The following is a 26,377-nucleotide window of genomic DNA, read 5'->3' as shown; positions in this document are numbered from 1 at the left end:
TCCACATTTTTGCAGATAGGCACTTGAAACCCTTTACGGAAAAGATCTATGATACGCTGAATCTGACGGTGTGATTTTCATTAAGATTCTATGACTTTTAGGGGGTGTTTTTCCCTTTTTTTTTAAGTAAGTTAAATTTTCTCAGGCCCATAACTTTTGATGGATATGAATAAAGGTTTTTAGAGTTTCGGCTACTATTGAGACGAGTCACTCTTACTATACAGTTCGTTACCACGAACTTTTTCAAAGTTTTGATGTGATGGCAGCAGTTTTCACCAGCACTGTCTGATGAGCCTAGTTTGATAAACTAACAGTGTTTAAATTAGCTGAGCTAGGTCGGTCAGGATAACTTCCATTGTTGTTTACTAGGATTTTCTTTCCACAGGTGCATTGGTTCGGCTTTGCTGGACGATCCGTAGCAATTTGTTGATCTACATGAGATATATTCAAGGACTGATATTACCTGACTAAGGTCTTTGAGGAAAATCCAGAGCCAAGCTATCTGTGGAAAAAAAGATGCCATTTAGGCAGAATACTGTTGTAGCTAACACTTTCCTTGATTGTCAAGCCAATATATTTCCCTTGTTTAAGCCAAGGGAAACTAAGTTTTCTATATTAAGGTTTTGAACAAGGCGGTTCTAATGTTGTACTATTATTTTGATCTGAGTCTATCTTTAGGAGCTATGGGTTATTATATTTCTTAACATTGGGCGTGATCGTCTTTTACTAGGTTGCTAGCTACCACTGCAACCCTGATAAGCCCAGGATATCAGGCTCTTAAGGCCACTTCATCTATTTTGATCGAGAGCTGCAATCCAGGTTGCAAATTGATTCATCTTACAATGCTTATATTTATAAATCAAGGGTATGTTTAAGATACACTATATTATGCTAATATCCGAATCTTTTCTTTTTTATTAGAGTATCTCGAATATTTTTCCAAGAAGGTTGATAGCTTGTGAGAACACAGATGAATGATTAGATCTGAACTAAGATATTTTTATGCCCTTTTCAGATTATCCAAATAAATGGGATGGTGAAGGAGGGGAAGCGATTTAGTCCGTATTGGTCTAGTTTTCCAGGACAATCATGACGCCAATTAAACCTTGTGTGCTTACTACCGTCTTTAAATGTGGCCACAAAAAACCCTCCATAAATGCTCTATGAGTAGTAGGCCTAACGGCACTTAAATTTTGTGTTTATCATACAATACTAACTATTGTATTTACATACTAAGATCTTTATAAAAAGATAATTTAACCGCAGAAAAAGTACATCATGTATCTTTTCCGGCATTAAAACCACTCAAGATATTCACAGTAAATTAGCCTTGTAGGGATAATTAGATAAAAGGAAAAAAGAGCAGAAACTGAAATGTCTATTAAGTACAGTCTATTTTATTAATATTAAATGCTTATATTTTATAAGCTTTAGGACGGAGGAACAAGGCTTAGATATTTGCAGATTTTCTATTATAGACTAGCCATAAAAACAATAAAATACAAGAAATATTCCCATATATATAAGGCACATTTATTTTTTCCAATAATTCATTAAAAGCGAATAAAACCCAAAAAGAATAAAATACGACTAGCAAAGGGCAGCATATAAGAAAAGAAGCGAAAATCTATATTAACCAGCGCTGACAAACTAAAGTTTTGAAGCGAATTTTTGTGAATCCGTCAAAAGTTTCTTCATATCCAAAAGAGCGTTTTCGAGGTTCTGCCAATATCTAAAGGCATTTGTCTCTTTGCTTCTTTTCCAAGAAGATGCAGAAATGTTAATCCTAGAATAGAAAGGAACAATAATAAATTAAAACTGGATACACAAACAACATAAATTAATTTCTCAATTAAGATGCGGTGAAACAGCAAATTACTAACAGCAAATTTTAAACAATGACTTTTTGTTCACTGTCCTACCCTAAATCAAACACTTCACGGTAACCAATTGTACAGAGCGACTCTGCCCAATAGTAGCTGAAATTGTAAAAAAAGGAATTTGGTAAAAATTAATATATCTAGAGAATTGGCTTTTTATGCTGATTCTAGATATATAAACTTCATTAAGTTTAATGTCACCCATCAAACAATCCTGGAAAAATTAGCTTGATTATCAAAACAGAGGGGGGGGGGAGGATCTACGAAAAGACAGGTGGTCTTAATGAAAATCACACCATCAGATTCAGCACATCACAGAACCCTGTTGTAGAAGCTTAAAAATTCTATGAACAAAAATATAGATTTTCATAGGGTTTGTAAAGAACGATTACACATCTTTTTATTTTATGTTTTTCAGGGATTGTCGTATCGTAAATCAGGGTTTGACTGATTCGAACAGAAATCAAAAGTTCTAGCGCCTTATTAATTGACCAAAAAGACTGGAGCAAAACAAGCACCCCCCGCCCCTTTTATCCACTAAAGACTTCCAATCAAAATTCTTAAATATCTATTTGGCTTAGAATTGTTGAAAAGTCCAATAAATGAAACTCGGGGGACAAACATAAGCAGAACAATTTAGGTGCCTCTCTGGTATATTAGAATTCAATGAAACAGCAGCAGGGAAATCAGCTGTATCCCTGATGTTGCTTCATTACATTACGATATACCAGAAATACATTTAATTTGTCCTTCTTATGTTTGTTTTAGTTTCTATTACATGGTAAACATTATCGTAAGCAATATTATTGTGATGAGAATTTTTTATCTTTTGTGTTTTTTTCTCCTTTTTTTATATATTTTGTTTAATTTAGTTTGTTTTTTTCCGCTGTCTTGTTTGAAATATTAAATAAAAAAAAAAGTTTTTTTTACTGAAAGTAAGGAGCGACATTAAAACTTAAAACAAACAGAAATTATTCCGTATATGAAAGGGGCTGTCATCTCCTCAAGCCCTCGCTCTTTACAATAAAGTTTTTTATTGTTTTATAAAATAAAGTTGCGAGACAGTGTCAAACTTTAGTGTGAAGAGCGAGGTGTTGAGGAGGGAACAGCCCTTTTATGTACGGAGTAATTTCTGTTCGTTTTAAGTTTTAATGTCGCTCCTTACTTTCAGCTAAAACAAACTTGTTTTTTTTAATTTAATTTCAGAAAATTTTTAAATAAATGTCGCTCCTTACTTTCAACTAAAAAAACTTTTTTTAAAAATTTAATTTCTGAACTTTCGCTCCTCGTGCCTGAATAATTAAAACGAAATTTGCATATCAATTTTACTTTTTTTTTGGCTAAATGGCTTACTCGAAATTTTTTCTGACGTAACTTACGAATTAACTTACGTAACAAACTTCTATATCCGTATATTTTTATTACGCATTTTAGGGGGTTCACCCCCTAGTCAATAACTCGCTCTTTACGTTAAAGTTCAAATTTTGTTCAAGTTCTTTAAGAATTACCCCTAAATCACAAAGGCCATTAATTAAAATAAATAGCTCTGATAAAAACACAAAAATAAACTTTAGCTACGTAATAATTTCTATTCGTTTTAGTTTTGATGTTGCTCCTTACTTTTAGTTGAAGAAATTTTTTTTATTACTTAACTTCAGATAATTTTTTTTAAATAATGTAGGGAATCGGGCGCCTCCTTCATAGCAACGTCCCTTCCCCCATGAAAACTTCCTCCATGGAAAGATCCTCCCACGTTATCCACGACCTACGACCCACCCCCAACGACGAGAAAAAATCCCCCCTGAAAACTTCTGTATACTTCTCAATAACCAATACTACATGTAAAAATTGGGCAAAGTTCATAACTTGCGGACCTTCCCCCGGGACTGTGGGGGATTAAGTCATCCTCAAAGACATAGTTATTGTGTTTTTCGAACATGCTGAACAAAATGGCTATCTCAAAATTTTGATCGGGTGACTTTGGGGGAAAAATGAGCGTGAAAGGGGGCTTAGTTGCCCTCAGGTTTTTTGGTCACTTAAAAAGGGCACTAGAACTTTAAATTTCCGTTTGAATGAGCCCTCCCGCAATATTCTAGCACCACTGGGTCGATACGATCACCCCTGGAAAAAAATACAAAAAAAAACAAATAAACACGCATCCGAGATCTTTCTTCTGGCAAAAAATACAAAATTCCACATTTTTGCAGATGGGAGCTTGAAACTTCTATATTAGGGTTCTCTGATATTCTGAATCTGATGATACGCTGAATAATTAAAGTTCTGTGACTTTTAGGATTTTTCTCCAGCTTTTTTCGAAAATAAAGCAAATTTTTTCAGGCGCGTAACTGTTGATGGGTAAGACTAAACTTGATTATATATTTGAGATTAGCATAAAAATGTAATTCTTTAGATGTATCTATTGGTATCCCAATTCCCTTTTTTAGAGCTTCTGTTACTATTGAGCCGGGTGGCTCCTTACTTACGGTTCGTTAGCACGAACTGTTGTACCATATCCGTTTTGATATATTTTCATTTCGTTTCATTTCCAAACATGAAGTAAGTTAAAACATCGAATATACCCCATCAAAACAAAAAATCCTCAAATTTCAACCCCATAGCTTCCAGACAAAACAGGATAAAACAGCATTGTTTGAAAAGCAGTCCCTGATATTTGTAAATAGCATAAAATAATGAATCTAACAGTACTACTTTTATTTTCTTTGCATTTTTCCTTTAGAAGAGCACCAGCTACGGTATTACCTATCTAGACCCATATAGGGAGCTGGGGCGCAATTGTGATAACTATATTTATTCATGATTCTCAGCTCTTGTGATGTTCAGGATCAACTGGATTCTGATTGCAAAAATCTTCCAGAGAAATAATGAATTTGGCTACACCCTGTAAAGCCTCACTAAATTGGCTAGGTGTTATAGATAGTTACATACCGCCTTCCCGAGTAGATAATAAAACTGCTGTTCCCGGCTTCTATCTTTTATAATTTCAAAATTATGCCTTAAATCTTCATTCTAATTTGTTAATCATCAATTTTATGCTCGGAGGTTGAGCTACATTCATAGCTCAGTTGACTCAATGTCAAGTTGGCCATTTTTCTACTTGACAAATTATGAAGTGGGTGCATACTTGAAGGTGGAGTCGTGCCTAATTTATATTTTATCCATATATGTGACTATAATGTAACTAGAACACAACATTAATATTCGTGTTTGATCAGATTACTCATCAATTTTTTTTTTTACCTTGAGCGGAATCCTTAATCCTTAAAGTAAGCTATGGTTGCTTCCTCATGATATTTTATCAAGTTGATTTTCCTCCAGAAGAGCCCATACTAACTCTAATAATGGGTTCTTGAATTATATTTAGCTCCTCAAAAAAAAACGGGTAGCAAAGGATTTAAAAGCCGCAACGTTTTGAAGCTTAAAGCCCTTAAAGTTTCATTCACCTATCACTACACCTTTCTAAGTAAGCACCAAGTTGTTATTTTTCACTCTTACAGTTTGCTCCAACTACCTGGCTCAATAATGGGGAGGGGAGTTATTGGAGCCAGTACCTAAAAGGACCCTGATGGAAGATTTTTGCCACATATGGATTTTCAAGTTTTAATTTCTATTTTGTTATGTCGAAACAATCCTTCATTTCCGATTTTCTCTGACTTGTTTTTGAAATAATTATAAAATTAACAGTTTTGCAACCAGACAAATAGCATTATTTCCATAATTTCCCATTATTGTTGGTATAATTATCTTGAGTTTACTGCTTTGATGAAGTAACCTTTTCAATCTACCAGGGGCGAATCTACAAAATTTTCATTGGGGGGGGGGGGCAAGAGGGGTCTATTTTCGGATATTCAAGGAGCATGGGCTATATAATAATTTTTTTCCCCATTACTTGGGGGGGGGGCAAATGCACCACCCCCCTTGCCCCTTCCAAACAACGCCCCTGCAATCTACCTTACCAAAAATATAACATGGAGAACCTATACAATAGATAAGCAATCATTATTCATCAAGGGTCCACAGAGCATATAAAAGTTCAATTTTACAACTAACTAGGGAGTGCTGGACTGATGTAGTAATTACCATCATCTAGCCCTTGGCGTTTCTTGGTACTTTTTTCAGTATTATAATAAGATAAAATTAGTTTAATTGGCATAAAATTGACAGACCGTATTTCAAACAGTAGGCTTTACGAAAAAAGCAGTTCTATCCCGCTTTCTAGGAATATAATGAGAGAAAGGTTAAATGGCTTGGGCAAGTTTTGCGGATGAAGGATGACAGATTGCTGAAGATTGACCTTTTTTGCCAACGTCAAGGCTAATCAGAAAGCAGGTCGTCCGCGGTTAGGGTGGATGTCATAAAGAAAGATTTAATGGAAAATGGGAACTTCCAGGGAGGTGTAAAGAGGGAGGCTTTAAATAGATTGGGATGGAGGAGGAGCGTGCGTAGCTGTGTTGGCTTCAGGCGGCTTGGTGATGCGGCGAGTTTTTAGTAGTATTAGTAGTTGAATTGACGTAGTTTCTAAAAAAGCGTCTGATTTCAGTTTCTAAAAGAAACAAAACTACATAGCATAAAAAAAATGACATGAGACGCCAAGCACTAGATGGCATTGGTGTTTTTTGTCGACCCGTTCGGCGCCAGTTTCCACCATCGTAAGTTACCCATACTATTTGCTCTACACTATAATGTGGACCTAAAAAATATGCTGCAGAAGAGGACTAGCGAAAAGTTAAGCGAAGTTATTCGTTTTCAATATCAAGATTATTGCTATGATCTGTTAGCTTCCTTTGCATGGGTATCGCTACGAAAAAGAGCAATTGATAGTAAGGGTGGGTGGGGGGCAGGAGAGAAATGTGTCTTAGTTTCTCGAATACCTGCTGATTACATTGAAATATTTACTAATTTTGCTACAATTAGTGTAATTTAAGACTTTATTTAAAAGATTAACATTGAAGCTTTTTTTTGGGGTGATCCTTTTGATACTCAAATTTACGTACTCCCTCTTAGTCAGAAAGACTAATTTTACAACGATTCTTCGCAAGTACAGAGTTTTTATAGTTCTAATATCTGAGGTCAGATCTCCACGATATCAGTAGAAAAAATTATATAAGTAACAACCATTTTTTGGCAGGTGGTGGTGGTAGTACCTCTAGGGATACGGACCCCCCCCCCCCTAGTAGATATATCTCTTTACATATACTGTATTCAAGCAGGTTTTCTTCTTTTTCGTGGTAATAAATGCACGTCACAATCAAGCAATTCAAGATAGTGAGCATTAAGTAAAGTAAACCTACCCTGGATAATAAGCAAAATTAAAACAAACGGAGGCTTGGAAATCATATACCTCCCACAAGAACCTACTATTTAAGCTATTTTCAAACATATATTGAGTTTGGGTTACTGCCAATCATACCAAAAGTATTATTTTCAGCTATTTTTAGTTCACTTCAAAACTGTTGGTTAAGGGTTGGGGATGGCAGCCCAAGAAGTCAGAAAAATACCAAAAACTTTTTTCCCATCCAGTTTCAATGGAAGGAGCTATCTTTAAAGCTGGAGAAGGGGATCCTCCAGTTGAAAATTCAAAGTTGTTGTGTCCTTTTTAAGGCCGACAGTTATAGAAGGAAAACCAGCCTTCCTCCCTCCCTCCTCTAACCCCTATGACATCGAACCAATTTATCATACATGTATTTTGTTCAAAAACTTTGAAATTTCGAATAACTTCAGCTTCAGGGTGGATATCACCCCCACAGCCCAAATATTAAATTTTATTTTACCCTACATTGATATTTCAGCCCCCCCCCCCCCCCGAAGCATAAAAAAAAGAATGTTCTGGGTAAAGGGATGAGCCTAGCGCCAAATAAACGATTTTTTCAACAGTTTGTATTAAATTTGATGTGTTGAAAGGCTAGGGGCAAATAAAACATGTCAATCGGCTCACAAACGGCTCACCGCAGCACCAAGCCCCCTGAGGCCAACGCAGATACGCACGCTTCTCCTCCATCCGAATCCAAGTAGATATACTGGTTCAAACAATTTCGATTTCTTCAACCTAATAAACATAAAACATGTCAAATGAAACATGTCAATGTCAAAAATAAAACCTGTCAATCGTAGTTGTTGCATGCTCATGCCTTTTGAGCTAACCATAGATAAGACCTAGCTTAAGAAGCGGTGAGCTGAGAAGGGAGCACTCCTACTCACAATTTAGGGTCATTTTTGTCGATTTTAGGTTTTAACACTGCTCTTTACTTTCATATGAAAATTTTCTTTAAAAAATTTCATTATATAAAATGTGTAAAATTTGACCCCAAACACCTCGTCACGTTATGATCTTAGCAAATGTTTCCTACGACTTTGTGAGACTATTTTCTCTTTCAAGTATTCTTTATTGGACGTATTAGTATTGAATATTGTAGATCTAGCAGCCCAGGAAAATCCTTATTCAAACACTCATTCAATCCTTATTCAATCCTTATTCAAATCCTATTCAAAACAGTTCTTGTGAATCTTAAGCTGTACATTTCAGTTTCCGTTTGCACCAGATGAATTAGCTTCACATAGCCATATATTGTCGAAAAGCCAGAAAGGGCCATTCGAATAGCAGTTACGCCTTCTTTTTTTTTAAGACCAGGAAACTTATTTCATTTTTTTTTTTTTTTTTTACGGTAGAAAACCAAAAATTTCCATTTAAATACAAGAGTTTCTTGGACTTTCTAGCCTGAAAAATATATACAAAGACAAAAATTCAAGGAAAAGTTCAACTAGACAGCAAAAAGAATGAGAATAAAAACAGTAAAACCTAAAATAGGCAAGATAATTAAAACTAGCGAGACAAAACGATAGTCAATGGAGTAACTTTGCTTATAAATGAGGAACGTAAGTATCTGTTCAAATACCTCTCATTCTCAATGCTGTAGAAAACACCGTATCCATTTTCACACATAGCTGTAGTTCCACCAGAGACAGGGGAATATCCAACCAAGCTGGATGATAAAATAAAATTACCTCCACCTCCACTAAAAAAAAAGAAATTAAGTTTTTTTTTAATTCAGATTAAATTACTTCCTCAATGTAAAGCACGAGTTTCGTCACTGATTATCATCAAGGTCACAGCACTGGCAGCTTCTGCATTCATTTACAAAAAAACTTTCATTCGTTTTCCTTATTTTCCCGAGAGCTAGCGAGAGCTAGAAGTCAACTTTCTACGAAATTAAATTTTAAAATTCAGCAGTCAAAAAAAGGAACAGAAGTTAGAAAAGTCTGAAATAAGCATCTTCTTTCCTCCTAGATCACGTTACGTTGCTTAAATGGTTTAATTTATTTCGATGGTTGTCTTCAAGAGAGTAAATAACTTCTGCACAATCATCATCAAACCGGGAAAAATGAGGCAAATGACCAAACTTATGAGAATTAATGAGCATTAAGGCATTGACACTTGCAGTTTTTATATTTTACTCATTACTCAGTAAAATTACTCAAATTTTAATAATCATTATAATTAGTATTAAGCATTAGTTCCTTCCAGGTTTGCAATGAGCACTTTTTTCCCTCCTAGAATGTGTTGCGTTGATTAAATGCTTTAATTCATTTCGATAATTATCTTCGAGAGAGTAGCTAAACTTCAAAGTGTAATTGTGTTGCGGGAGCAAACCTTGGATTTGTTTTGTTTTTCTCTAACACCGTCAAATTCGGATTATTCAAATAAATATAATAGCGAACAATGAAGCCTCTAAGGTTTTTACCGAAAGCGTGTATTCAAGCCCGGATTGATGGATATGACATTAGATTTTGGAAAGTTGTGCAAAATACTTGTCTTTGCCAAAAAGGAATAATTTTAGCTAGTCACCGAGCCAGAATCTTCAGTGTGTGAGCTGAAGTCGAGTTTTATAGTCTATGTCAGATAACACTTAAGGCTCTTCCGCCAATCTTTTCTTTCTTTCAGTCGCGTTTTTGTTTTTAGTTAGAAGGCCCTTTTCCCAAAGACAGGAAATACTTTTAACCTGAAATCAGACTAAACGCTAAAAGTACTTATTGTCCTAAAGACCTCCTGCTATACTTTTTTGTAATAAGTATGAGCTTAATGAACTTTTTAGAGCGAAAATATGGACCTTCCATGGATCAAAACTATGATAGGTTCACCCCAAGGTGCATCATTTCATTAAAACAGATATTATTTTTCATTACTGTGAGTCAAAATCAAGAGAAAAATTGAAAGTAAACATATTCTTGCATCAGTTTACAACATATCGAAAACAGGTGCAAATATAAATGAATAAACAAATCTTAAATATTTCTTTTTTTAGAAAATAACAACATAGATTGAGTTGGGTTTTTAAGATTAGGGTTCAGATTCTGTTTTGGTCTTTAAAGATAGTCTCACTAGTTTTGGTTCACACACTTTATCATCTTGTGACACTACCCAGTTTGGAAAGTCAAAATTTTAACTGCTGACAAGCTACAATAACGCTTAACTTCATCGACTGAAGTCCTTTTTTAAAATTATCTTAAAAAAACATAAATCAATTCTACTTAGAATTTTAAACTTAAAGCGAAAAATACTAAAATGAACATTTTGTATGACACTCCTCGGGGGTTTGAGAATTTTTTTTTTTTTAGCGCGACCTGAATGCTTCGAAATCATGCGTAATGGCTAACCTCCTCAATTCAAAGGATTCCAAATCCAACTGTCAAACAACAGTTTTATCTAAAAAACAGTGTTATCCTCCCATTGAAGTTGCTATTTGCATTGGCTCAAGACTAAACTTAGTACTTTAAACTGGGTCACTGTATGTTCTGTGTCACTTTGAAATTCCTTCTTAGCCAGTGTTATTCTTAATTCTATTTTGATATTTCTCTACAAGTCTTTAGGGTTTTTACCCACCTTATTATTTTTCATGCTGATCTCACTGGGTTAGTTTGCATGTTTTCTTAGTTCTCAACCTCCTCCTATTTATCTCCTATATCTTAGTCTCGTTTCATTTCTGAATCTGTTTTTTTTTTTTATAATTCCCAACCCCCTCCCGTTTATCTCTTTCGCTTAAATTTTAATCAGATGGATGGTTACTCTATTTCCACCTCCAACATTTGTAAGAGAGGTTAGATAGTATTTTTCATTGCTGTTGATCACGCAAGTATTACAACGGATAAATAAAGGGACCCTTAGACTGTGATCAAATTTTATAAAAAAAAATATCTAAAATTAAAATAAACACATTTTTCAGGAAAAAATGAAATTTCCTTTTGCTGATGTTTTTTTTAATTTTAGAGCTTTTCTGATTATATTTTTACGTTAGTTTTAAATTAAGGAATTTTTAATTACATACAAATATATATACAATCTTGAAAAACAGCACACATGCCTGCCTAGAATTGGAATCTAAAAAATTTTGACATCATTCCACTGCTAAAATGTACTTTTCCCAAAACACATTAGACAGACATATACAGAAGCATTTATTCTACGAGGGGTAAAAATCACGATGCAGGCAAATCATACCCCCCCCCCTCGGTATGTGCCTGATCCTAGGGCATGAAGGGTGATCTGTGACTTGATGGGGAAAATCTTAATAATTTAAAAGGGGACGATAAGGCTTAAAAAGTGTTTTTGGGTGCAAACTTCACTAGCCAAATAACTGGACCAATTATTATAAAGGATTGAGTGCGGGAGGGGGGGGGGGAATACATGCAGGTACTAGTGTGTTATCTTACCTCTTGGTCCATTTATGCGGACATAATTTCAATTGCCCATTTATGTGGACTATTTATTGTTTGGGGGAAGCGGCAAGGGGGGGGGGGTCTGTTTCACGTGTGGTAGGATGGTGTTGTTATCTTACCTCTTTGTCCACGATGGGTCAGTAAAAATTGGATGAATAGGGAGTTGGTTCTCGAGGGCAATCATGTATAAACCAAACAAATGTCTATCACAGCCCTGCATCTGCTTACAATTCTCCATATTGGTTACATGCAGATCCACAGCAGCGCGAAGCTGCTTCACTTTCTCAGGGAGCTTAAAAATACAAAATATTCAAAATTGCAACGAACTAATGACAAATTGGTTGAAAAAGTCTTCGTATTTTGAAAAAAGTTTCTTAAATCATTGAAAAAATTTTATAATTATGTTAGTGGTAAAAGTTTTATAGAAAAGAAAAATGAAGGGGAGGGGACTGAATATATTGGGACTCGAGGTACCAGTATGAAACTAAACTCGGGCGAAAACATCAACAAGATGCTCAAAGGATTTTAAACTCCTCTGTAAAATCAAGATATACATAGATGCAATATAAAAATTCAGTGGTTCCAATTGAATAAGCAATATTCCTTCATTACGCAGTCAGAGAATGAGAAAAGTTTAAAATTAGTTTACTTGCGGGTTAGCTGTCGCCTAAAAACGAAAAGATACGGAGCGAGAGAGATCCAAACAGAGGGGGAGGGAGAGGGAGAGAGATAGAGAAATAGGGAGAGAGAGAGAAACAAGAAATGTTAACAACTCTAAACTTAAATCAAGGCAGAAGTTGCCACTTGAATTTTAGTAGGAGAAAAACAAGAAGGGTGATTGTGATTGTCTACTCCACCAAATTATGTAAAATTTACGTTTACCCTCGTTTACGTTTACCGACAAACCATGGATTTTTCTTATTTTTGGAAGGGGATAATGAATCAAGAAGTGGCAGGAGCACTCATGATACCCATATTAGTTCAGATTTTTCTGCTAAGAATTTTAGGATGAGATGAAATATCAGTATATACTTTTTACTCAAAGATTCCTGGAAGTGTCGAGATATCCTCTATATAACGAGAGAGCTTGGGGAAAAAAGTAATATTAGAGAAAACTATATTTCAATATATTTTATTAATATATAAAAGAGAAAAATCTGTTGAATTCTCCTTGGGTATTTGCATTCTAGAAAGTTCAAAATCTGGCAGAACTATGTTGCGTTGCTTTAGCCAAGTAGCCTTTGCGAGCGGATATTACGTAAGAAATTCTTGTGGTTAGATTTCTATAAGAATAGTTCTATGATTACAAAGAAAAAAAAAATTATCTTTAACTGGAGCACAAATAGGTGTCACTAAACAGACATTTCTAGAATTCCCACCAATACTGTGAGTTTTATATGAATTGATGTGACAAAAAAAAACTAGAGATAAGAAGTGTTTCAATGAAAAGTAAACTAATGTTTTAAACCAAAGATGAGATGAAAAAATTTAAACAAAAAATTAAACTTAAAATGAGCAAAAAATCACTATTAACGAATAAAAGAAACCCAAAACAAACAGAAATTGCAATTAATAGCCAACTCAAACTCAAAATAAGCAAAAACTACTAAAACGAGGAGGTAAGCTAATACCTCCTGTGCCTTCTAAAAACCAGAACATAATTTAAACTTTACTGAAAACAATTTTAATTTTGAATTATGTGTGTTTATTTCTATTAACATCATAAAGAAAAAAATCATCATTATAGCCAAGATTACGGAAAATAACAAATGAATGTGTATTGACAGTTTAATATATACTTTTTTTCATTTCTGAAATTCTTAATCTAAAATGTCAAACCTAAAGCGAACAGAAATCGTCTAGCGGTTAGATTTAGAAATGAATGCAAGAGAGCCCTTTAATGACGCAAGGGGGATCTTGGGTCTCGTGTCGGTCGTCGTGTTCAGATGTTTACACGTCACACTGAAATAAACCTAACAATCTCTACTGTACTACTATTGAAGGACTTTTAAGTAGCTTCGATTAGGCAGGTCTTTTCATTTCAGAGTTAGAATCCCCAAGATATACCAACACATGGTACCAGGACTGGTGCTCTCGCTACTGGCTTCCAACTAAAGCAAGAACTGATCTAATTTACAGTCAGTAAGCAGAAGAATTGTTTTAAGCAGGTGATATACTGTTTTATTCAGATTTCCAATTTCATTTTAAAGGTTACCTAGTATGAAAACTTCCGGTATTTTTTAAAATCTCTTTAGTGTGAAAAAGAAACATTACAAGTAAAAATACGATGTCAAATAGAATTAAATCAGACCGAGAGAGAAAGCTTTTAACACACTGACAAAGGATTGGCTCATTAATTACTTTTATTGAGTCGTCATCCATTGCTTTAACCCATTTGACTGCTTCATCAGTGCATGATCTTACAGTTTCCGTTCTTCCATGATAAAACTCACGCGTAGTAGCTGTTTCATAAGTAGGAGCCGGCCTGAAAGAAAATTGAATAAATTATTAGAACAAGATTAACAACGCAACAAGTTTAACAACAGCACTGCCACTTACTTGTGATAGAACTAGTCCAATTTGTACTTTCTTCCTGCGGTTAGTTTCAGTCATTCATTTTATTTTGCAGTTAAAAAAAACATATTACCTGTCAACTAAGCAAGGTCAATTCTAAGAGAGGTAAAAAAGGTTAAAAATTGGATGTTCCTCACTTCGACTCATGTAATGTTCAGAGAGTTTATTGATCTTTTCTAACATCCTCACTTTTTCTAAAGAAAAGCAGTTGAAAAAAGCCTTTTTAGAAGAGATCTATAATATAACATGCCGTTGAAAAAAAGCATGAAAACAAAAATTTGAATTTCTTTCCAGAGTGTACAATATGAGAGATTATGCTAATGTCCCCAAGAAAGAGCTATATTACCTTAAACTGAAAATCTGCATTAGCCACCAATAAAGAGGAGCAAGCATCTTAAATGAGCAAACAGTTCAATAATGATGAACAACTCATAAAAATTTAAGAGGAGCTATATTACCTTAAACTGAAAATCTGCATTAGCCACCACTAAAGAGGATCAAGCATCTTAAATGAGCAAACAGTTCAATAATGATGAACAACTCATAAAAATTTAAGAGGAGCTATATTACCTTAAACTGAAAATCTGCATTAGCCACCAATAGAGGAGCAAGCATCTTAAATGAGAAAACAGTTCAATAATGATGAACAACTCATAAAAATTTAAGAGGAGCTATATTACCTTAAACTGAAAATCTGCATTAGCCACCAATAAAGAGGAGCAAGCATCTAAAATGAGCAAACATTTCAATAATGATGAACAACTCATAAAAATTTAAGAAGAGCTATATTACCTTAAACTGAAAATCTTCATTAGCCACCAATAGAGGAGCAAGCATCTTAAATGAGCAAACAGTTCAATAATGATGAACAACTCATAAAAATTTAAGAAGAGCTATATTACCTTAAACTGAAAATCTGCATTAGCCACCAATAAAGAGGAGCAAGCATCTTAAATGAGCAAACAGTTCAATAATGATGAACAACTCATAAAAATTTAAGAGGAGCTATATTACCTTAAACTGAAAATCTGCATTAGCCACTAATAAAGAGGAGCAAGCATCTTAAATGAGCAAACAGTTCAATAATGATGAACAACTCATAAAAATTTAAGAAGAGCTATATTACCTTAAACTGAAAATCTGCATTAGCCACCAATAAAGAGGAGCAAGCATCTTAAATGAGCAAACAGTTCAATAATGATGAAAAACTCATAAAAATTTAAGAGGAGCTATATTACCTTAAACTGAAAATCTGCATTAGCCACCAATAAAGAGGAGCAAGCATCTTAAATGAGCAAACAGTTCAATAATGATGAACAACTCATAAAAATTTAAGATGAGCTATATTACCTTAAACTGAAAATCTGCATTAGCCACCAATAGAGGAGCAAGCATCTTAAATGAGCAAACAGTTCAATAATGATGAACAACTCATAAAAATTTAAGAAGAGCTATATTACCTTAAACTGAAAATCTGCATTAGCCACCAATAAAGAGGAGCAAGCATCTTAAATGAGCAAACAGTTCAATAATGATGAACAACTCATAAAAATTTAAGAGGAGCTATATTACCTTAAACTGAAAATCTGCATTAGCCACCAATAAAGAGGAGCAAGCATCTTAAATGAGCAAACAGTTCAATAATGATGAACAACTCATAAAAATTTAAGAGGAGCTATATTACCTTAAACTGAAAATCTGCATTAACCACCAATAAAGAGGAGCAAGCATCTTAAATGAGCAAACAGTTCAATAATGATGAACAACTCATAAAAATTTAAGAAGAGCTATATTACCTTAAACTGAAAATCTTCATTAGACACCAATAAAGAGGAGCAAGCATCTTAAATGAGCAAACAGTTCAATAATGATGAACAACTCATAAAAATTTAAGAGGAGCTATATTACCTTAAACTGAAAATCTGCATTAGCCACCAATAAAGAGGAGCAAGCATCTTAAATGAGCAAACAGTTCAATAATGATGAACAACTCATAAAAATTTAAGATGAGCTATATTACCTTAAACTGAAAATCTGCATTAGCCACCAATAAAGAGGAGCAAGCATCTTAAATGAGCAAACAGTTGAATAATGATGAGCAACTCATAAAAATTTAAGAGGAGCTATATTACCTTAAACTGAAAATCTGCATTAGCCACCAATAAAGAGGAGCAAGCATCTTAAATGAGCAAACAGTTCAATAATGATGAACAACTCATAAAAATTTAAGAAGAGCTATATTAACTTAAACTGAAAATCTGCATTAGCCACCAATAAAGAGGAGCAAGCATCTTAAATGAGCAAACAGTTCAATAATGATGAACAACTCATAAAAATTTAAGAGGAGCTATATTACCTTAAACTCAAAATCTGCATTAGCCACCAATAAAGAGGAGCAAGCATCTTAAATGAGCAAACAGTTCAATAATGATGAACAACTCATAAAAATTTAAGAAGAGCTATATTACCTTAAACTGAAAATCTGCATTAGCCACCAATAAAGAGGAGCAAGCATCTTAAATGAGCAAACAGTTCAATAATGATGAACAACTCATAAAAATTTAAGAGGAGCTATATTACCTTAAACTGAAAATCTGCATTAACCACCAATAAAGAGGAGCAAGCATCTTAAATGAGCAAACAGTTCAATAATGATGAACAACTCATAAAAATTTAAGAAGAGCTATATTACCTTAAACTGAAAATCTGCATTAGCCACCAATAAAGAGGAGCAAGCATCTTAAATGAGCAAACAGTTCAATAATGATGAACAACTCATAAAAATTTAAGAGGAGCTATATTACCTTAAACTGAAAATCTGCATTAGCCACCAATAAAGAGGAGCAATCATCTTAAATGAGCAAACAGTTCAATAATGATGAACAACTCATAAAAATTTAAGAGGAGCTATATTACCTTAAACTGAAAATCTGCATTAACCACCAATAAAGAGGAGCAAGCATCTTAAATGAGCAAACAGTTCAATAATGATGAACAACTCATAAAAATTTAAGAGGAGCTATATTACCTTAAACTGAAAATCTGCATTAGCCACCAATAGAGGAGCAAGCATCTTAAATGAGCAAACAGTTCAATAATGATGAACAACTCATAAAAATTTAAGAGGAGCTATATTACCTTAAACTGAAAATCTGCATTAGCCACCAATAAAGAGGAGTAAGCATCTTAAATGAGCAAACAGTTCAATAATGATGAACAACTCATAAAAATTTAAGAAGAGCTATATTACCTTAAACTGAAAATCTGCATTAGCCACCAATAGAGGAGCAAGCATCTTAAATGAGCAAACAGTTCAATAATGATGAACAACTCATAAAAATTTAAGAAGAGCTATATTACATTAAACTGAAAATCTGCATTAGCCACCAATAAAGAGGAGCAAGCATCTTAAATGAGCAAACAGTTCAATAATGATGAACAACTCATAAAAATTTAAGATGAGCTATATTACCTTAAACTGAAAATCTGCATTAGCCACCAATAAAGAGGAGCAAGCATCTTAAATGAGCAAACAGTTCAATAATGATGACCAACTCATAAAAATTTAAGAGGAGCTATATTACCTTAAACTGAAAATCTGCATTAGCCACCAATAAAGAGGAGCAAGCATCTTAAATGAGCAAACAGTTCAATAATGATGAACAACTCATAAAAATTTAAGAAGAGCTATATTACCTTAAACTGAAAATCTGCATTAGCCACCAATAGAGGAGCAAGCATCTTAAATGAGCAAACAGTTCAATAATGATGAACAACTCATAAAAATTTAAGAGGAGCTATATTACCTTAAACTGAAAATCTGCATTAGCCACAAATAAAGAGGAGCAAGCATCTTAAATGAGCAAACAGTTCAATAATGATGAACAACTCATAAAAATTTAAGAAGAGCTATATTACCTTAAACTGAAAATCTGCATTAGCCACCAATAGAGGAGCAAGCATCTTAAAAGAGCAAAAAGTTCAATAATGATGAACAACTCATAAAAATTTAAGAGGAGCTATATTACCTTAAACTGAAAATCTGCATTAGCCACCAATAAAGAGGAGCAAGCATCTTAAATGAGCAAACAGTTCAATAATGATGAACAACTCATACAAATTTAAGAGGAGCTATATTACCTTAAACTGAAAATCTGCATTAGCCACCAATAAAGAGGAGCAAGCATCTTAAATGAGCAAACAGTTCAATAATGATGAACAACTCATAAAAATTTAAGATGAGCTATATTACCTTAAACTGAAAATCTGCATTAGCCACCAATAGAGGAGCAAGCATCTTAAATGAGAAAACAGTTCAATAATGATGAACAACTCATAAAAATTTAAGAGGAGCTATATTACCTTAAACTGAAAATCTGCATTATCCACCAATAAAGAGGAGCAAGCATCTTAAATGAGCAAACAGTTCAATAATGATGAACAACTCATAAAAATTTAAGAGGAGCTATATTACCTTAAACTGAAAATCTGCATTAGCCACCAATAGAGGAGCAAGCATCTTAAATGAGCAAACAGTTCAATAATGATGAACAACTCATAAAAATTTAAAAGGAGCTATAAAAAAGGCTCAAATTCAAAAATCATCATCTAGAATCACCTCGAAGGTTACCGCAAGAGATCTTCTTAAAATCTGTTTCTTTATTGGTTTACCACCTTATATATTAACACTGACATGGAAGTCAGGCTCCACAAGTTTCTGCTTATGGCTTTATTGGGGCTCTGCCCCTTTTTCTTTTTCAGATCAATCACCCGTCTCCTTTTTGATTAGATTTGCTTACAGCATAATTTCAAAGGAAAAGCTAAATTACCGTCGCCAAGGCAGTAATTTCATAAGAAGTAAAGCTTTGGTTAAAATCTATTTTTGTCCGGTTTATCTCGGTCACTGAAAAGATAATATTGTTCAAAAATCCCGCTAATTTAAAGTCCTCATTTATCGGATTGACCAGTGTCATTCTGGGCTCCACCCGAACACAAGCTTTCTTAGTGTGAAAATAGTGATTTTGTTTTTAGTCTGTTTTGAGAGTTCGTAGGTAGACTTCAAAGTTTACTTTATAATTTTGTTTAGAGTTTATGTTTTGTCACAGTTGACATATGGAAAATAAAAGTGAGTTATTCTCCGACTGCATGAGACTAAATTTCCTCGAGCCCTGCCAGGGTAGAAAAAGAGTTTTCAAGAAGTACCGTCATTACAATATCATCAGGAGGGTTTTCTCCTCCTCCAAAGAGATGGTTAGAGAGACATCAGTGGAGACACGGATCGTGGCACATTGGGCCCAATCGTTTGATCTGTACCTCCTCCATAGTAAACTTTTCAAAACCACAGTAATTGTAATATCAGCGCGGGAAGAAACTGTAGAACTCTTGTAATCGCTCGATCGCATTACTATACTCTAGCGGCACAGCCAGAGGCACTGGTGTGGTGTTTAGAGATCAAAGAATGTTGGCCGCGAGGCTTCCTGTTAAAAAGCCCTGCGTTTGACATACGCGAACAAAAGCTAGTAGGTAAGCTTTCAGCAAATTAGCTCAATCAGACAAATTAGGTTCAATCCGATCTTAGTGCCGACCTAGTGATGAGTGCCAAGACTTAGCCTTGTGGGAATAATTTCCTAGGCCACACTGCCATTGCATTTATAATTATAATTTTCTAGAGATTTTCTCTTTTCTAAAGAAAGTTGGTCGAAAAAAATCAGTTAGTAAAGAAGTCTTATATTATAAAATACCCAGAAAAAGCGTTAAAATGAAAATTTAAGTTTCTTTCCTGGGTGTACAATGTGGCAAACTATGATTATTTTCCCAAGAAAGATCGAGTACATTTAGTATGCTGTCGGACAACGAAATTTCTCATTTTGGAAATCCTTCTCCAGAACACCTTTTCAAAAAGTTATTAGCCCAGCAATTATAGTGAAAATGAAGACTATTTGAATTAATTAAATTGCGATTTACAGATCCATATACATTTTTCAACAATAAAAAAAAATGGAGAATTCAACACTTAATGAAAAGTTCTCCCTATTCGGTTTTGAAAATTTTGGGCAGGAAAATAAAGCTCGTAGTACACCAGACAGCTTAAGAAGATGTAGTTTTTTTTTCGAAGGTGTAACTGTCTTTGGGAATCGACAGTTTGTTAATGTTTGAATTTTTGCGGACGAAAAGCACTTTCAAATTTAACTAAGAAGTTTTGCTTATTTTCACGATTCGACGTGACAACACTGACGAAAACGTGCAACTTCTCTAAAAACCTCATGATTTTTTAACAACCAAAATAAAAATTCTTAGGCAATCGTAATTGACAGGTAAGAATAGACCTAAGATGAGTCTATGGGTTGGAGATGTTTTGATTTTTATGTCCTTGGTACTATAGAGAAAGTTTTCAATATTAGCACTGCAAAGACTATAAGAATACATATGTTAACCCCTTCCAAATAACAATGTATTTATCTACGGGTGACATCACAGGTATTTAACAGTCCTAATTATTAAATGTCGATTTTTATCATTGTTTTTAGTTTAGTATAATAGTTTCAGCGCAAAAACATGTAACAAGGCAAATGCCGTGTCTTTAAAGCTAAATATTTGATTTTAAGCACCATATTTAAAGCTTTTGATAGGGAGATTTGGTACTTTCCCATTATATGGGCACTTCTAAAAAGTCAAGTTTGGTTAATGCAAATGAAACAAAATAAAATCGGATATATATATATATATATATATATATATATATATATATATATATATATATATATATATATATATATATATATATATATATATATATATATATATATATATATATATATATATATATATATATATATATATATATATATATATATATATATACAAATAAACATTACCCCTAATGTGAATCGATTTCAACGCTAAAAAGCATACCAAACGGATTTGAATCGTTGACGCCTGAAATAGCGTTGAACCCTAATAGGAATTTTTAAAAGCATTCCACCAGTTCTATAGGAGAATCCCATTAAAAAATTAGCTAAGTGACCAAGGGCAAAAAAAGAAAATGCAAAGAGCATTAGTTTGAGAGCACTTTTGAGTAAGAACGAACTTTTTATTCATAAATGAATAAATTCAGTTTCATTTCTTCAGTTCCATAAATTGAGATGAAAAATTTCAATTCATTATTCTTACATTTCAGTTTCAACTGACTTCCATTTTTATATTAAGCAACTGTTTCAAAACGACACAATTATGCAATAGCTTTCCATAGGCAGCACAATAGTGCTGTCCAAGTAAAGAGTGATGTGGGCACAATGTATTATTTATTCATCTTTTATTTATTGTTATTTTTGGTTTACCTTAGGCCAGGGCACTTCATATCGAAGGAGTTGTCGTACAAACTTCGAAAACGGCACATTCAATTGGAAACTGAAAAGGCAAGTGCCCTTTTTAATATTCGAAACTGATTGGAGGGCAACTAAACTCCCTCCCCCACCCAATGTTTCCCCGAACTTATCCAATCACAATTTTAAGATAGCCCTTTTGTTTAACGTAGTTGAAAAATCCGGATATTATGTCTTTGAGGGTGACAACCCTCCCACAGCCCTCAGGGCAAGGGTTGTAAATTATACCCTGGGGCATATAAGGTTTATATAGAAAGGGTGATTGTATAAGCTTCGGTGGGGGGGGAATAATTGAATTAGTAATCAGAAGTTATAATGCTCTTTTTAAGATTCAGAGTGATCGGAGGGTGGACCCCCCCCCCCCAAACCTCGTATTTTTCCGAAATGCCTCTGATAGAAAATTTGAGATGGCCATTTGTTGCCGTAGAAACTTCGAAAAAGGCTCATTTGGCTGGAATTTAAAATGGTTTCTGCCCTTTTTAATAGTTAAAAGTGATTGGAGGGCAACAGCCCCCCTCCCCCCACGCCCATCAAATCCCAAAACACATCTAATCGACATTTTGAGATAGCCATTTTGTTCATCTTAGTTGAAAGGTCTAGAAATTATATCTTTGAGGATGTCAACCCACCCCCCACAGCCCTCAGCGCAAGGGTTGTAAGTTATACCCCAAGGGTGTATAAGGTTTTTATGAAAAGGGTGGTCGTAAAAACTCCAGAATTGGCTCATTTGATTGAAAATCATCAATCTACCTCTGTAGATCAATCATCTCTATAGATTAAATATTTAACTAAAATATACTAACATAGATACCATTATCTCACTCAGCCTTAGGCGATTATATCCAAATAAACGCATAAAACTGGTTTCAATACTGGTTTCAATATAACCTTATATTCACACAATTAAGTGTGAATGAAGACAAGAGAATAAAGAGAATAAAGTCGTAGACAGACGTCAAAAGTCATATACTGGAATTTTTTGAAGCAAAGAAATAAAAGGTTACTGGAAATCAATTTTAATAAAATACGATTTTAGTTTGCCGTATTTCTTCATTAGCTGTTACCACAATTATATTAAATTAGTCATCCAGTGCGTTATATATGCTAAATAGTTATTATTTTTCGTCTTAGCAGAATATAATTAAGAATGTCAAACCGTCACTGTACGGTCCATTCAGAAAACTTTCTTCAGCGCAAATATAAAAAGAAAGCCTAAGATTTCCTTGAAAGAACACTTACCATGCTACCTAATGCATGCCACTTTACCCCATTCTAGTCATTAAATTCTTATTTATTGTCTTAGCAGAATATGATCACAATTGGCATACCGTCATTATATGATCCATCCAAAAACGTGACAACTCTGATACAAATAGCCTAAATAGCACACAATTCCGTTTATAAAAAGGCTTTTCAAGGTACATACTACATACCACATTACCTAATTTCCTAGCAAAAAAAAAAACAAAACAAACAAAAGCCCGAGGTCACAAAAAATAATCAAAACATTCGTGTTAATTAATAAAAAAGGCGTACCATTTTGCGCACGCGCAACCAATAAGGAGAGAATTGTAGTTATTTAGGATGCAGCTCATTTTAAGGAAATCATTGGGTTCAAACATACAAACTTTTTTTAAACATCAAAATATCTTCTGCAAGCTATCTATAGAGCTTCGCCACCATAATTCTTTAGTTTTAGAATACATAATCTTAGATAAGAATTTGATATTTTTACCAGCATACCCTATTGAGAAACGCATCTGCTCCAATCTGAAAGACCACAAAATAATTTCTATTACTCTTACTTGTTATGGAGTCTGTAATATGCTAATTGCATGGCCATTTGAACATAGGCATCTGGATGTAGCTTGAATTTTGAAATGAAGCTTTTGCCATAGTGGCCGAAAGGTCGTTTCTCCAATAGAATATCTGCCAACTAAAAAAAGTAATAGTCAAAGTTCGGTTCAATGGAAGTTACCAGTTGGCCATACATTTCCTGAATTACAGCAAAAATACAGCCATCTTCAGCTATTCAAGTTCAGGGCAGAATCTGCAGACCCTTGCTATATAAACATAATTCCCACCAATATAACTGATAAATAAAAACTCTAATCTAAGGCCCTGGCCCTAGACAAGATTATCCCAAGTAGATTATTTTGGATTAGCCCCCCCCCCCCTTACATCATCATTATCAGTTGAAAAATATTCAGAAAAAAAATATTTCCAAATGAATCAGCCCAAGATTAGAATACTTGAGCTTCGTTGATGACAGGGGTCAAGTATGGTTTTGAAGCGTCCAAAAGACAGGGGAGGATTTCCTAAATGTTTTCCAGAGAAATTGCCTAGATATTGTTTTGGGCACCCGTCTGACCAACTGTATCTCAAACAGGAAGCTGTACGAAAAATATGGTTAAACCCCGGTTTCTAAGGCTACACTGAGAGAAAAGATGAGATGGCTAGGGCACGATCTGTAGATGAAACATTGCCAAATACCACCATTGTCGACCAAGGCCAAAACGGAAATCAGGTCATCACCATACGGGGTAGGAGAATGTCATAAGGAAAGACATAAGGGAATTCAAAACTTCTTGGAAGGGTGTAAAGAGGGAGGCTTCGAATAGTTTGGGATGTAGGAGGTAGATGTGTTGGTGTTTCAGTAAGTTGTTAGAAGTAGCAGTAGTAGTAGTAGACAAATTATAAGACTAGTCATTTCTCTTTAAGGAAAATTAGTTGTTTGTTTTTATGCCTCATACCTATATGTGTCGGGAGTCCGATATATTGTTAAAAACCTCTCGTAAACAATGATGATAACGAGAACACTGGAAACCAATTTGTAGTAAGCAGCATGGTGGCGCTGAATTGGAATGTGGTCATGTTTGAAACTCTTGTAATCTTCGAAAGGTACGGAATAATTACACACCATTCAACACCATCTTTAAAATTAGCAAATTTTTTACTTTTTATTTGTAATTTTTTAACTACTTTTATTTACTAATATTACTATTTTTTTACTAATCTTTTTTAATAACTTCTATTATTTTTACTATATTTTTCTATTTACTAAGAATAGTAAATACACTAAAAAACAATAAATTATTTAGCCTACAATTCATCTTTAAAAACTATAAAAAAAAACAGGAACTATATTTGCAAAACAAAAACTGGAAATTATGTATTTCAGCAACAAGAAGTGATTTCAATTTTAGTTAATATATACAGCAGATGCACTTTTACTGTTCAAAACTACGATTTCATACCTCTGTCGTGTGCATAATCATATAAAAATATTAGTTTTAAAGGACACGCCATATTCTATATTCATATTTAATTGATTGTATTTCTGACATTCTTTATCCAATTGTTTTAGATAAAGAATGTCGGCAAAAGTTTCTTTGAACAGAGGTTTAATTATTAAATCTACTCTGACGTCGTTACGGGGGAAACACATTGATTTCATCCTCTTCTTCGCAAGAAATTGTCTTTGTACAAAGTTTGGACCACTTAATGAATTGATGATTTTAATATTACATTATGAATTTTACATATATTTCTTGCCAAGAGGCAGAAAGGATAGGTTTCACTCGTCCTTGAGCACAAGCCTACAGAGTCAGCAAAAGTAAAGGTGTTTTGTCTATGTATGAGGCGACTGTCGGAAGTTAAAATCCAAGCTTTCGTTTTGTGACTCATTTTTTTCATGAATGAAAAACTCCATTTTAGACGGGAACCATACAGACAAGAATTCCTAAATAAAACTAAATTACAATAGAAAACAGTCATGATGAGCAAAAGTATTTCCCTAGCATAATTAATTAACAAATTTTATTATAAAAAGGAGTATTTTCCCATTGATCCGAATCTACTGCCATCTACAGCTCCTGGCCTTTTGGGTTTTGACTGGCTGTCATTTCAGTTCATGCATTTGGGACTCGGATAGAGGAATGGAATTAACATTTCCGAAATTTTTTCTTAATTAATAAACAGAAACACTTGGTGATAAAAAGGAACATTTTACCATGGATCCGAAACTGCTGACATCTACTGCTACTAGCCATTTGGGTTATAACTAGCTGTCCTTTTGGTTCATGCATTTAGGATTCGAACAGAAGAATGGAATTAACATCTACAAATCTTCTTAGCTATGATTAGCAGCTATTTCTATGAAGCGTTCACAAAAATAGGTCTTAATATGACTTTTCACTTTGAAACCCTTTTTTTGCAATAAATGCATAGAAAATACGAAAAATGCAAATTTATGAGTCTTTGATAAATATAATTTAAATGGTAATAATCGATTTTCAAAACAAGAAAAAATAACGGTTTTCGTTGAAACATTTCTAAATAAGCAATTAGACTACCAATCATTATTATTAATGACATAAGTTAGATAAACTGTACAATGGGAGAGAGAGAGAGAGGGGAGGGGAAAGAGAGAGAAAAGAGGGGAAAGAGAAGAGAGATCAAAAGCGACAAAGAGAGAGGGCGGAGGGGAAGAGAGAAATATTAAAAGGGAAAGAGAGATGACATTTAAAAATCGGCAATAGAGAGACATGGGGAGGGGAGAAAGAAGAGAAAGTAAAATTGACAGAGAAAGAGAGAGGGAGAGAGAGAGAAGGGAAAGAGAGAGAAAGAGAGAGACAGAGGGGGAGAGAGTAAGAGAGAGAGATAGTAAGAGAGAGAGAGAGAGTGAGAGTAAGAGAGAGAGAAAGAGAGAGAGAGAGAGAAAGAGAGAAAGAAAGAGAGAGAGAGAGAGAGAGAGAGAGAGAGAGAGAGAGAGAGAGAGAGAGAGAGAGAGAGAGAGAGAGAGAGAGAGAG

At 34.1% G+C, this 26,377-nt stretch overlaps 1 protein-coding gene across 1 annotated transcript in view; it reads right to left on the bottom strand.

The window, feature by feature from the left end:
• Window positions 1–1,517: 1,517 nt before the first annotated feature.
• CROT (Carnitine O-octanoyltransferase) overlaps window positions 1,518–26,377 on the bottom strand; it is a 146,464-nt gene continuing 121,604 nt past the window's right edge. Inside the window, exons 8-12 of the mRNA XM_089102831.1 lie at window positions 23,371–23,501; window positions 13,971–14,094; window positions 11,729–11,901; window positions 8,792–8,911; window positions 1,518–1,786 (exon numbers count right to left, since the gene is read on the bottom strand). Of these exons, the coding sequence (XP_088958957.1) occupies window positions 1,651–1,786; window positions 8,792–8,911; window positions 11,729–11,901; window positions 13,971–14,094; window positions 23,371–23,501 (684 nt within the window). The 3' untranslated portion in view covers window positions 1,518–1,650. The remainder of the gene's footprint in view (window positions 1,787–8,791; window positions 8,912–11,728; window positions 11,902–13,970; window positions 14,095–23,370; window positions 23,502–26,377) is intronic.

Source organism: Artemia sp. Qi Xiang Cuo, chromosome 1 (assembly GCF_049724085.1).
Source record: "Artemia sp. Qi Xiang Cuo chromosome 1, ASM4972408v1, whole genome shotgun sequence".
Classification (NCBI taxonomy): domain Eukaryota; kingdom Metazoa; phylum Arthropoda; class Branchiopoda; order Anostraca; family Artemiidae; genus Artemia; species Artemia sp. Qi Xiang Cuo.
This window is presented reverse-complemented; position numbering and strand designations above follow the sequence as displayed.